The sequence below is a fragment of the Panthera onca genome, chromosome B2 (genome assembly GCF_046562875.1).
Source record: "Panthera onca isolate mPanOnc1 chromosome B2, mPanOnc1 haplotype 2, whole genome shotgun sequence".
NCBI classification, from domain to species: domain Eukaryota; kingdom Metazoa; phylum Chordata; class Mammalia; order Carnivora; family Felidae; genus Panthera; species Panthera onca.
In genome coordinates this window covers 5,453,836-5,467,448 of record NC_138343.1, presented here as the reverse complement: position 1 = coordinate 5,467,448, position 13,613 = coordinate 5,453,836, and the positions used below count along the sequence as shown (strand labels likewise).

Sequence of the window (13,613 nt, the reverse complement as noted above, 5' to 3'; positions counted from 1 at the left end):
TTGGTGGACGCCAGAAATTTGACTGAGGGCAGTTCTCCATGCTTCGGCAGCAGGGTAACATGGGTCCCTGGCATTCTGAAACGGATCTCCTAGCTCGCCTTCCCACTAGACACGTTAGTGCACACGGCAGGGAACCTGCACGCACACAGGAGTCTGGAGCGAGAAATAAAGTGCATTATGGGTTATACACAACTTTGTGGAGTAAAATCTTCCAAAGGTTTGGAAACATCTATGTAACTCAAGAGCTTACAGACTCTTCCATCGTGAAAACAAAAAAGTAACTTCACACCCCATCCCTGGGCTACAAAAAAAAGAAAACGGTCCCCAAAAGAGGTTTCCTGCAGAGGCCTCAACCCTCCATGAGCTGTGAAAGAATGCTTCTCTCAGAGTGATTCTCCTTCCAGTGTATAAGGTGTGTAAGAAAGCAGGAAATTAAGGGGCGCCTGGGTGGCTCAGTCAGTTGAACGTCTGACTTTGGCTCAGGTCATGATCTTGTGGTTTGTGAGTTCAAACCCCACGATGGGCTCTGTGCTGACAGCTCAGAGCCTGGAACCTGCTTTGGATTCTGTGTCTCCCCCTCTCTCTCTGCCTCTCCCCTGCTCACATTCTCTCTCTCTCAAAAATAAACATTAAAAAGAAAGAAAGCAGGATATGAAAAGATTCTCTTTTAAAATGATTCTCCTCTCCAAGACAAAACATCTTACTGGCATTCAGCCAGCCTCGAATTTTCCAATCTCTCAGTACTAAGGTGAACAGCAAAATGTACATTCCCAAACTAGTTTTTATTAGTAGAATTTGGGGCCCAAAACAAGACTTCCAAGAAATTACCAAAATCCTCTCTGTGCTAGAATTCCGCCGGACAACAGGCCATCCCAACGAGGGTCACTGAGGTGTGGAGAAGGCTTGCTTTACACATTTTTATCACATGTAGTAAACTTTGACCCGGATCCCACAGTCCACACTGTCCGCGAGGTAAGTCACGGTCAGCAAGGGAATGAAAAGCCTGCGTTTCCCCGTCACAAGGGGAGTGGACAGAGCCAGACGCCAAGCAATCCTGAATCTTAGCGCAGCTTCTTAAACGTGACCGGCGCCCTGTTTCGCGAACTCACCCTGGCGCCTTGTCACATGCGTTCTTCAAATACACAGAGGGTGAGGCTTGGGGGGGGGGGGGGGGGGGCGCATTCGGAAACGTGCTTCCTGTCCCATCTCCAAAGCCCCCTGTGACGGGGAGCCACCACACAAGTGCCAGAGCTGGTTCATCAGCTGGACCAAAGCTCAAGTTCCCATGCCCCGGGATCAGACCGTGAGGACGACGGACCGACCGCACGAACGCTTCGTGCTCCGGTCAACACAGCAAGCCGTGTGCAGGTTGTAGCTGTTAGAAAACTCAGGAGTGTGACCACTCGAGGGCAGTCAGCCAGCAAGGTCGTGACATTCACACATCTCCTCCCGGCCCCGCACCTGCTCCCTATCATGCATCAGGAGTCCACACGGCAAGTTCCTTAGGAATGATCACGGAACAATGCTGGGAATAAGCCAGGAGCTGCATCAAGGAAGATACGGGGGAGGGAGGGAAGGAGAGAGGGAGAGAGAGAGAGAGAGAGAGAGAGAGAGAGAGAGAGTGTGTGTGTGTGTGTGTGTGTGTGTGTGTGTGTGAAACAAGTCTGGCTTTTGCTTACATTTTAAAATTCTGTTTTAAAAAAAGTGTTTATGGGGGCGCCTGGGTGGTTCAGTCGGTTGAGTGTCCGACTTCGGCTCAGGTCATGATCTCACGGTCCGTGGGTTCGAGCCCCGCGTCGGGCTCTGTGCTGACAGCTCAGAGCCTGGAGCCTGTTTCAGATTCTGTGTCTCCCTCTCTCTGTGACCCTCCCCCGTTCATGCTCTGTCTCTCTCTGTCTCAGAAATAAATAAACGTTAAAAAAAAAAAAAGTGTTTATGATTGTCAATAGCACATAAGCCACAGCAACACAGACCAGGCTATTTTCTCCGCAGCCTGTCCGAGATTTCTAAGGAGCCCTAAATTCACTATACTTCCTATTCCAATGGTTCTAAAGACGGTATTTTTTCTCACGCAGAAAGTATTTAAAATACCAATGAGGGGCGCCTGGGTGGCGCAGTCGGTTAAGCGTCCGACTTCAGCCAGGTCACGATCTCGCGGTCCGTGAGTTCGAGCCCCGCGTCAGGCTCTGGGCTGATGGCTTGGAGCCTGGAGCCTGTTTCCGATTCTGTGTCTCCCTCTCTCTCTGCCCCTCCCCCGTTCATGCTCTGTCTCTCTCTGTCCCAAAAATAAATAAAAAACGTTGAAAAAAAAAATTAAAAAAAAAATATATCAATGAATATCATCAATCCCAAAATACTATTTCAAAACAATCATCATTACTACTTTGCTCATGATGGAAAGTGTAGCTAGTTAACTGCCTCTAAAATGCATCTCAAGGCACTGCAAATCAAGTGGAAAGTGTAAGGAAATCACGCTGGCCAGTTAAGCTCGTATTTAAATGCGGCACTAAAAATGCATTTCACACCCAACTTCATCGATCACCAACCAATCTTAGTTTGCATCTTGGCTACCAAAAGAAAATGGTATTTGTTTCCCTGAAGAAATATGTCACAGCTCTGCTTGAATTATTAAGCTTTACTATTACGGAAAGAAACAGAGTCAGAAAGAAAAAGAGAGAGAGAGAGAGAGAGAGAGAGAGAGAGAAAAGCAAAAGCAAAAGACCTAAAATTAGAGGCAGATTGCCATCTACAGACAGACATTAGCACTGCTCATTCATACAGCGTCAGAAACCCGAGTATCAGTAAATACCAACAGTAAAAGACAACACGTATGACTACAGTCTTAATCACAATGAAAATCAAGACAGCCTACCAAGCCTCTTTTTTGAAACTAACATGAGAATAGAATACAGGTGACCATCACTGGATCAAAAATTTGCACAATTTAACATATGATAGGAGAGGAACTAGACATTGATCCTCACTCTAAAACCTAACACTTTGAAAGAAAACTGAGTCAATTACTTCATTCCAAAGTTAAAATACTGCTAAGTAGGGGGAAAAAAATGTTTCATCTCTAACATCAAACTCTCGCTTGCGTGTTTTACTCGGTATTTATATATACTACAGAAGGATCACCACAGTAAGTGTAGTTAACATCTGTCACCATACCCAGTTACAAAAAAAAAAAAACAAAACACTTTTTCTTGTAATGAGGACTTTTCATATCTACTCTCTCAGCAACTTTCAAATATGCAACATGGCATTAAATTCTTGCATTTTGCACTCATCTTGACTCACCACATACCTTCCCATACATTTTGCTTACCGTGCCTCTTGCTTTTACTTTTCTAAAGAGTAAGAGCCCCCTTGGGATAGGACTATCCAAAGGCTTGGTTCTAACTACTAGGATAAATGACATTAAAGCAAAAAGCCACTGCAATAAAAAATGAATATGAAAGTTGACTTAAGGAATCAAAAAAGAGAGAGAGATTGACTACTATAACCTGGAAAATTGTGATAGCCAAAGACATCTGGAGGGAGATCTGATAGGGGGAAATGGCTCAACTTTCAAAAGCATGGACTTGACACTAATATCCTTATGCTTGTCAAGGGATGATTTAATCTAGTGAACTGCACGAAATCTTTTTTTTTTTTCATTTTCCCTGGAAAAAATTGTTTTGGGAAGCCAAGATTCATTTTCCAGGTTACATGTTCTTTCTATCAAGATGAAAAGACACAAAATGCTTCATCTCAATTCTTATATACGCTGATATGTACTGAAGAAACTTAAACGGATCACATAAGTTTCTTACTGGGAAAAAAAATCCACTCCTCAAAACCGTCACTTGACAGACACTAGCCATCGTTCCATGGAACAATGAGATACGGCGGTTAGAAACCTATGGCCCACACGTTATAACATGTCATTGGAACACACACACTTACCATGGGCAAGTGGGCAAGTGTTACCTAAAACACCAGCCAGGCTCTCCAAACACGGGAGAAGAACAACCATGGGTTTCTACCTTCTCTTGGCGCTTTAAAAAGAAACGACGCGCTTCAACGTTCAACGGGTTATTTTCATCCCCACGGCGATACGGCTGTTGCTGGAAACCACAAATTTCTACAAAAGCAAAAATCCTGATCATCTAACTTTTTAATAAAGGTCACTTTCCAGTGAAAGAGGGAACTGTTGACACAGACTTGTGATTCCAGGTCTCCCCACAGAAGAGAAACAAGGTAAAAGCTCCCTTTCTTAGAAACAACTACTAAATTGAAAGACTTTAAATGGATATGCATCGGGTGGCTCAGTTGATTAAGCGTCTGACTTCGGCTCAGGTCATGATCTCGCAGTTTGTGGGTTCGAGTTCCGCATCAGGCTCTGTGCTGACAGCTCAGAGCCTGGAGCCTGCTTGGGATTCCGTGTCTCTCTCTCTCTCTCTCTCTCTCTCTCTCTCTCTCTCTCTCTGCCCCTCCCCTACTCGTGCTCTGTCTCTCGGTCTCAAAAATAAATAAACATTAAAAATATTTAAAATAACATAAAAATAGACGTATGTTAGAGGGAGGAACTGGGATTTTTCACAGGCTAAGAAGAGCCTCTGAGAAAATAAGCAAGTAACATTTTCCAAAAGCCTTTAGTAAAAAATATCTGTGAAAGTTTAAAAGAGGTCCTACTTCATCATGGGTTTCAAAGTATTACAGAGACTGATCTATGTTGGGATGTCCAACGTTCATTCACCAATATTTACTGTCTCCTATCAGATCTGTGCCTGGTGTTAGGAATAAAAACAAGCCAACTGGTAGGAAGACACAGCACAGGGGGCTTCACCATCTAGTATAATGACTGACATAAAGCCTCTTATTTTTAATGCTCATGAACATGGAATGTCATGTTCTTGAAGGCTAGCTTTCTTTGTTTGGTGCCTGCCATCAAGCACACATTCACTAAACATTTGTTGACTACGTTTTACCTTGGCCTCCCCTGTTTCATAGCCACCAAAAGGGATTATACAAACTTAAAACAAAAGCAAACTTGAAAGCAAGACCCTTTTTTTTCTTTTTTTTTTTTTAAGTAAGCATCACGCCCAGTGTGAAGCCCAATGTGGGACTTGAACTCACGACCCTGAGATCAAGACCTGAGCTGAGATCAAGAGGTCGATGCTTGGGGCATCTGGGTAGTTCATTCAGCTGGGTGTCTGACTTTGGCTTAGGTCGTGATCACATGGTGTGAGTTCAAACCCAGCATCAGGCTCCTCGCTGACAGCGTGCAGCCTACTTGGGATTCTCTCTCTCTCCCGCACTCTCTGCCCCTCCCCCACCCTCAGAATAAATAAATAAACTTAAAAAAAAAAACAGTCAGATGCTCCACTAAGTCACCCAGGTACCCCTAACACAAAACCTTATCATGAACCCACATTTTGTAGATAGCTGATGGGGCCCCCAAAAGTTAAGTGACTTGGCCGAGGTCCATAGCAGAACTGTAAGTAACCAGAATCTAGGACTCCCCGTCCCCAGCTGGTCTTGTGTCACCGAAACCTTGAAGAGGTCAAGCTCCCTCGTCTCCTCTGTCACTGGCTCACTCAGGCAGCCCGTTTCTTTAGTCTCACGTGGCTTCCGGACAACTCTTCCACCACGGGGACCACATCATGTGGACCCCTACAAGTTCCCGTGTCCCCTCAGCTGTGGGGCGCACGTTAGCCGGAATTCTAATGTGACTCTGCGCGTCGACCTCAAAATAAGCTGAAGCTCCCAGGTGGAAGACAGAGCGCTGGCCAGGAACTCGAAACCACGGTCCATCCCTCATCTTCCTGGGTGCCCAGCCCGGCCCCTTGCGGGCATGTGAGTGGATCCCGGGGTGAGTGGGGAGCAGTGGCCCGGCCAGCCCTCCATGCCCGCAGGCTCACCCCGCTGACACTGTGCATGGGATGAGGCCAAAAAGAGCCCACCTTCCCAAAATCACCGTGAAAGTTCACAATCTGACTGCACAAATTTCGTACCGATGAAAATTTTTTTAGAATTATTTTTTAGAATTTTTTTAGAATTATTTTATTTTAGAATTATTTATTTTTATAGAATTTATTTTAGAATTATTTCTGTACTGCTAATGCAAGATACAGAACCAGTTTGGGTACATACTGTCTACTGGTAAAATTTTGTAGTATCCTCTTGGGTATCAGTAAAATTAGTAAAACATCTTTTCGGAGAAAGGAAGCTGTGACTGACAGTAACTCATGATTGATGTGGACGAGGGTTGTAGACACACGAGAGAGAGAGACCAATGTCAACAGTAGTTGGTCAAAACATCAATCAAGCCCTTTCAACAGAAGAAAAGGATGACAAAATTTACCTTTTTCTTTGATATAAGACCACCACAAGAAATATTTTATCTCAGAACCCGTGTCCTTGTACACGACCTCTAACTATAAACAGAAACTTAGCAGGAAACACAGAAGAATCTTGTACACAAAGATTCTTCCTTGGAAAACTCTCCCACGTGATGGTCAGGAGTATCTTCCGCGGGTCCAGAGAAACAGATCTATTCAAGAATCAAAATCGTATCATAGCCTTAAGAGGATAAACAATAAAAACAAGGTAATAGCAGGAAGGACAAACTTACCGCTGTCTGGAATTATCTGTGGTGAATTCTTTAACTTCACATTTTGTTTCCCTTTTTTGGGTTTTTCCAAATTCACTTCTTCTTTTTTCCCTTTCCTCTTCGGGGGCTGAGGGGATGTGTTGTCGCTGGATCCAACTGTTGACTTGGACTGACGATCATTTCCCTAAGTGGCAAAAGATTGGAGACCCTTAGCATTGGCTAACGAAATCCCAAAGCAACTCCTAGTCCATAGGAGTCATTAACCAGCAGCAAACGGGGCAGGGGCAGGGGCAGGGGCAGGGGCAGGGGCGGGAGACGAATGGATTCTGCTGAGTCCCCGCTCTCCGTCTTAATATCCACGTTAAGTTCTCCAAGGCCCACAGGAAGGGTCTAACAGAGGCAGGAGAACAAAAATAATAGCTAAAAAGTGTTGAATACTTAACATGTACCAGACATTCCAGAAAATTATTTCAATCCTCACAACCCTGGGAGACAGGCGCCGTGTCGCCCCATTGCAAAGAGGAAGCAGTGAGGTCATGGAGCCAGCAAGCCGCTGCCTTAACCATCCTCTCCCTCCTGTGACTTCTGTAAAAAGCAGCAGCTATCTGTTGGCTGAGGAATCGCGACAGCCTTCAGTTGGATTCACGGGTCTAGAGACACCTCCTCAACCAGGGGTCACCGTGAATGTGCAGGTGTCATCATCGAAGGACACACACACTATGCTTGTAAAAATCCTCAAATCCGTACTCCTCCGCCAGCGACTGCCACGCTCCCTGGAGATCACAAATCCAGAGCGACACAGACACAGCGACTTAAGACCACACCTGGGCAAAGGCAGCCACCAACCGTCACACATTCGTTGGAGCCTCTGGAGATGAAGACTCTGCATCTGCAAAGCAGGCTCCTTATCACGAAGGTGAGGTTGAGTTTCGAGGGCTCCCGTCACTGGCCTAAGAACAGCTCCCGGGGCGGGGGCGGGGGGGCAGGGGCACATAACCCACCACAGGGGTGGCTACCACACGCACCCACCGAACAGCTGTGTTCGTACTCCGTCACTGCTTGGCCATGCCTACGGCAAGAAACTCCCTCCTACCAAGAGCACCTTGGTCCCTTCGGTGCTCAGGTGCTAAGCCCACCTGCGTGCAGAAAGCGTGAGGCTGCAGGTGGTAGAAAGAATGAAAGTTCTAGAGACCAAAGCACCTGGCTCAGAGCCACTGCTCTGCCACTAACCACCGAGGGGACCCTGGGCTAACTAACTCCTGGCTTCTTTGATCCTGGTTCCTCAGCAGTTGCGTGGGGCCAACGTACCTGCCTTCAGGTCCATCACGAGAAGGAAATGGTAACACTTATAAAATAACTAGTACAGGGGCGCCTGGGTGGCTCAGTCGGTTAAGCGTCCGACTTCGGCTCAGGTCACGATCTTGCGATCCGTGAGTTCGAGCCCTGCGTCGGGCTCTGTGCTGACAGCTCAGAGCCTGGAGCCTGTTTCAGATTCTGTGTCTCCCTCTCTCTCTGCCCCTCCCCTGTTCATGCTCTGTCTCTCTCTGTCTCAAAAATAAAATAAACGTTAAAAAAAAAATTAAAAAAAAAAAAAAACTAGTACAGCGCCTGTCACGCAGTATTTACTCAGTGAGCATCAGAGTGCTTCTTCCAAGAGCAGAGTTAGTCTCTTTTTCTTAAAAATCGTATTGAACTCACACCATATTGGGTGAAATCTTTATGCAACATCTGTACCATGCTAGGATCTGAAAATAAATGTAGTAATATTAAATACACAAATCTGCCTAGAAACCTATTATAACTGCTCATTTTAAACATTTATATATTCAGCCATCCAGAAGCATTTAAATGGTTTTAGCCATCACCCAATTATGGGTAGAAATATTCACAGCCTTACAAATGAAGTTATTTATGCTACTTTGTCGTAGCCTACAAGAAAATGAATTATGCATAGATTTATTAACAGTATGAAAACTTGTCCAAATCTATAACACTCCTTTGCATAATTTAATTTCCTATTCCAGCCGCAATTTAAACATACGTTTCCATTTAATTATTGCATTAACAGCAACCAGAGTTGTTGGGTTTTTTCTTTCCTTTTCTCCAATGATTCTTTCTCACAAGGCCATAGGCTGCCTGGCAGAGAGACAGACAGGTAACATGATTACAGTAGAGATTCCAAAACCATCAGCCAGGCCTCATATCCCCACCTATTTTCAATCGAGTCTATCCATCCCGAGATTTTAAAACTTTAAGAGCCTTGGATGAGTGAAGTAACCCTTCTAGCAAGCCTACTGGAATGTTCAGAGATGCTGTTGAACTTCCGAGGATTAAAACGAAGCTGAATGTAGAAGAACCTCTCTGAATCTTGGCAGGATGGCCTTTTACAGCTGTCTGGGAGAAGTCATTTTCACAAGGGAGAAACAGAAGCCCCATCCTGCAGTGCCTGAGATTCACACGATTTTAAAAACCAGCTCTCTTGTAAACTATACAGGAAGTTCTGATATACTACATTACTGACAAGGACACTCAAAAGGGCGATTTGGGAGCATCAAGAAAGGCTGGTGACTTCCAACAATATAAGGCACAGCTTTGGAAACCGACATCCACGTATCCAATTATGGAAGCACCAGCTTGCATTCTCAGGGATCTTCCTTTCTTTTCTGAGACTTCCACACGTGACTTATAACATAGATACATAAATAGAGAGTTGTGGCTATTTGGGGGGGGGCACAGGTAAGAGGGGAGTTTTGCTATCTTGTACGAAAAAGCAGTATTGTTGACTACTTTCTTACATTCTAAGTACCCACTTGACACAAATATGGTATTACTGTCACCATTTTACAGATAAAGGGGATTAACTCTCTCACGGTTACCCAGGTCTGGTTTTCCTACACGAAGTTGCCTGATGCCAAGGCACTGCAAATATTTATACTATGGTATGATTCCCTGAAAAGACCACCTACAAGTGACAAATTGGGTCAACATGCCTGAGAATAAGGAGTCAAGAAGCAGCCTGATTTTACAGCGTGTCCTATGCAAACACTGGACCCCGTGTGGTATCTCGACCACTGCCCTGCCTCTTGCCCCACACACATCAGTGTATCCGACAGGAAAAGCAATCTGCTGGCTCAAATAAGCAAAAGAACTGAAAAGAACCCTTCCATCTCCCCTCACTCTACTGAAACTGGGATTTTTTTAAATAGTTCCCTCGGCTCTTTCCAATAAAGGCCACTCAACTCATGACCACAGGAAACACATTCCCAGTCCCCATGAACAGGTGCCAAAGGCACAGAGGCCATAAAACACCAAGTTTCGCGAGGGATCTGCCTCACGCGACAGCCTCTGCCATGCGTGTCTTTCAGAGACGCACCCCAAAGGGAGACTTCTAAGCAGGAAAGTAGACCCCGAATCAGGCTGGCATTTCTCTCACTTGCGAATCTGGTGATGGCAAGTGTCCCCCCCTCCCCCCCAAAAAAAGCCCTTTTATCCATCCTGGACTCAAGTTTCCCAAAAGGCAAAATAGAGCTTTGGAAACATCTGGACCTTATCTTGCTTCACAGTGACTTTGGGATACACGGATAATCGTATTGTTTTTTTTTTTTTTTACCAGAACTTTACCAATTATAATATTGGAATCTGTAAACTACTCATCACAGGATGTAACAGCCACATGGTAATAAACAAGAACAACTTTTAGCCTCTGGTTTTAGTTTTCAAATCTCTGAGTTCGCACATCTGCCACTAGGGGGCACCCTGACACTACGCGGGGCGTCCCGGCTGCTACACCACAGCCTCCCATATGATGGGGTGTGTTTCCACCGTGAACAGAATTTAACACCATTCACGCATATCTTCCTTCTGTTTTCAAGGCTAGAACTGCACGCTAAAATTACTCTCCATTTGCTCGCGTCTGTGATTCTCCCAGCACCAGGCGTTCGTGTAAGGAATGGCTTTCTGGTCTCATCCTGCTCTGCACGGGGCATTCCTTAGGGGCTCTGGAAGGGCCTGCATGAGCCCAGAAGCCCTCACCACCCGCACTCCCTACCACAGGGTGGATGCGGCTGCGCTAGGCACTTACACACCAGCAGGGGCCCCCTGTGCAGACTCTGGTAGCTTTCCGCCCCGCTTTTATTTTTTTTTTACTAAACTCTATCAGGCCACCTCCCGCACTCCCCTTCCTTATGCAGTAGAGCAATTCCTAGAAAGCCTGGTGAGAAATGAATTAATAAAAACCCAGTTCTGCATCCCCTTTGATCCATATCACGAATTTGAGGGTGCTTTTCCCGCTGACTCGGCAGTGATTCCCAAAGCCCTGAGCTGGGTCTCCCCTAGCCGCTTCTCTCCCACCCCCACTCAGTGCCAAGCGGCTAATGATCTTAAAAACATGTACATTCTCCAGGGACCCAATTAATTAAAGGAAGGAGTAAATGAATCCTTCTGTTAAAAACTAAGTTTGTGACTTTGGAATTACTGACCAAAGACCGTCTCTCCATGCAGCTCACTGCCCGTCATTCACACACCTAGACAGGTTCAGTGAGCACCTGTTATGTGCCAGGCACGTTATGACTCTGCTCAAATACAACCCCCTAAACGAGGGCTGTCCTGACCACCCAGATGCTGCAACATCCTCTCACTTGCTCTTCCCATTCCTTGATGTATCTTTCCTCAAGCTTATCCCTTATCCTCAAGCTTAATACCCAATGCATTGTCTGTTTGTTTCTCTTTCTCCTCCTCTAGAATGTAAGTTCCACACACTTCGTGTTTTCTCTAGAATCTCTGCCTCCCTCTCCGCACAAGCACTAATACAATACCCAGGACATAACATGCACTCAAGAGATGCCTGTTGGATGAATGCATCATTCAGTGACAACAGCTACAATATACTCAAGGAAGAATGGTCACAGACATCCATGTCACCTGCAGCCACCTGACCAGGTCACCTGCATCACATGCCTGGGTCCAGCCACCCACTGCCTCTGTTCTTCCCCAATCCACTTCTCTGCAGACACCACATGCAGAGTGATTTCTCAAGTAAGTCCAACATGGGGCATGTGGGTGGCTCAGTCCGTTAAGCATCTGACTCTTGATCTCGGCTCCCAGGTCACGATCTCACGGTTCGTGAGATCAAGTCCCACATCGAGCTCTGTACTGACAGGATTTGCATGATACACAAAAATGGGGTGAAGGGGAGGGGAGATACCTAAACAGTATCAGTGCCCAGCATTAGCTTATTTCACAAAATACCAACGGAAAAATTTTGCGTAGTTAGATCAGGGGGAAATGTTCAGACAGGGGGACATGTCAAATCCATTCTGATCACTGCCGGTCTTTCAATCGCAAGAGCAGAAAGAGAAGCCTCAGCCAGAAAAAGCCATCCCAGCAGCACTCCAGCTGGGATGAGACTCATCACTGTGAGGAGGTACCACAGGCTAAGAAGTTAGGACTAAATGCTGGTCACAGTTCCCCCAGGAGAGCAGTTTAATGGACATCTGCTGAATTAACAATAATTACTGTTAACAATAATAAACAATTATTTGTTAAATAACAAATAAGTGGATGAATGATGGATAGGGAAATATTTAGAGTGCTTCTCAATCTTTTAAAGAAATATAACAGGATTGTCTTCTTTTTTTTTTTTTTAAACAAAGACTTCCTCTTTAATCTTTGCCAGAGACAGAAAACCAGACTGAGAAAGACCATTAATGTGACATAATACAGCATTTCTTCTACTTCTTGGGGGTTTTTTATTTTTATTTTTTTATTGTTTATTTATTTTTGAAAGAGAGAGACAGAGCATGAGCAGGGGAGGGGAAGAGAGAGAGGGAGACACAGAATCTGAAGCGGGCTTCAGGCTCTGAGCTGTCAGCACAGAGCCCAATGTGGGGCTCGAACCCACAAACCGTGAGATCATGACCTGAGCCAAAGTCAGAGGCATAACCAACTGAGCCACCTAGGCACCCCTTTTTGGGTTTTTTTTTTTTAAAGTTCATTTATTTTGAGAGAGAGAGAGAGCAAGCAAGCACGCGCAAGTGTGGGAGGGGCAGAGAGAGAGGGAGAGAGAGAATCCCAAGTAGGCTCCTGCTGTCAGAGCAGAGCCCGATGTGGGACTCAAACTCATGAGCCACAAGATCACAACCTGAGCCAAAGTCAGACGCCTCACGGACTGAGCCACCCAGGCACCCCTCATTTCTTCTACTTTTATGTATCACTTCCCAGATTTCAACTGCGAGGTAAGTTATATCAGGCCTGTATACAAGGAAAAAGATTGCCTACTTTGAAATCTGTATTTTAAAAATGTTGGTTTAGGGGCGCCTGGGTGGCGCAGTCGGTTGAGCGTCCGACTTCAGCCAGGTCACGATCTCGCGGTCCGTGAGTTCGAGCCCCGCGTCAGGCTCTGGGCTGATGGCCCGGAGCCTGGAGCCTGTTTCCGATTCTGTGTCTCCCTCTCTCTCTGCCCCTCCCCCGTTCATGCTGTGTCTCTCTCTGTCCCAAAAATAAATAAAAAACGTTGAAGACCTTAGCTGTAACACTAATGTTCTAGCATTGTTTCACATAAGTGCTCACATGCCACAAGGCAGGTAAAGTTTTATTTCTTCAAATTTAATTGAAACCCAGAGGACAGTCTCTCTGTATCACATCGAAATATAGAACATTAATGAGTAAAGCATCTGATACTTACACTCCCTTTAGACTTTCTGGATCCTACGATAGGAGGTAGTGAAGAAGACTTCTGACTGCAGAAACAAATTGCAATTTAGAAATCTGAACGTTATTTACAAATAACACGTAATGCCAGATAACTGTCATTCCAACTTGTCGTCCTGACCTGCAAGTCAACTGTTGACGGACATCGGTGTCTCACAAAAGCACCACATGCTTTTTCCCAGTTTCACAAACACCACCATAAAGTTTCCAAATTGCCCTCCAAGAGATTTTTAAACTATTTTAATCAATGCTCCCTTATACTTTTAGGACCACCTTAAAGTGTTTCATGGCATTTTTATTCAAATCC

The 13,613-nt window shown here is 45.3% G+C and overlaps 1 protein-coding gene across 1 annotated transcript in view; it reads right to left on the bottom strand.

Annotated features, from left to right (window-relative positions):
• DCDC2 (doublecortin domain containing 2) overlaps positions 1–13,613 on the bottom strand; it is a 163,358-nt gene that overhangs the window by 92,996 nt on the left and 56,749 nt on the right. The window contains exons 7-8 of the mRNA XM_078446586.2: positions 13,281–13,335; positions 6,620–6,782 (exon numbers count right to left, since the gene is read on the bottom strand). Coding sequence (XP_078302712.1) covers positions 6,620–6,782; positions 13,281–13,335 — 218 coding nt within the window. The remainder of the gene's footprint in view (positions 1–6,619; positions 6,783–13,280; positions 13,336–13,613) is intronic.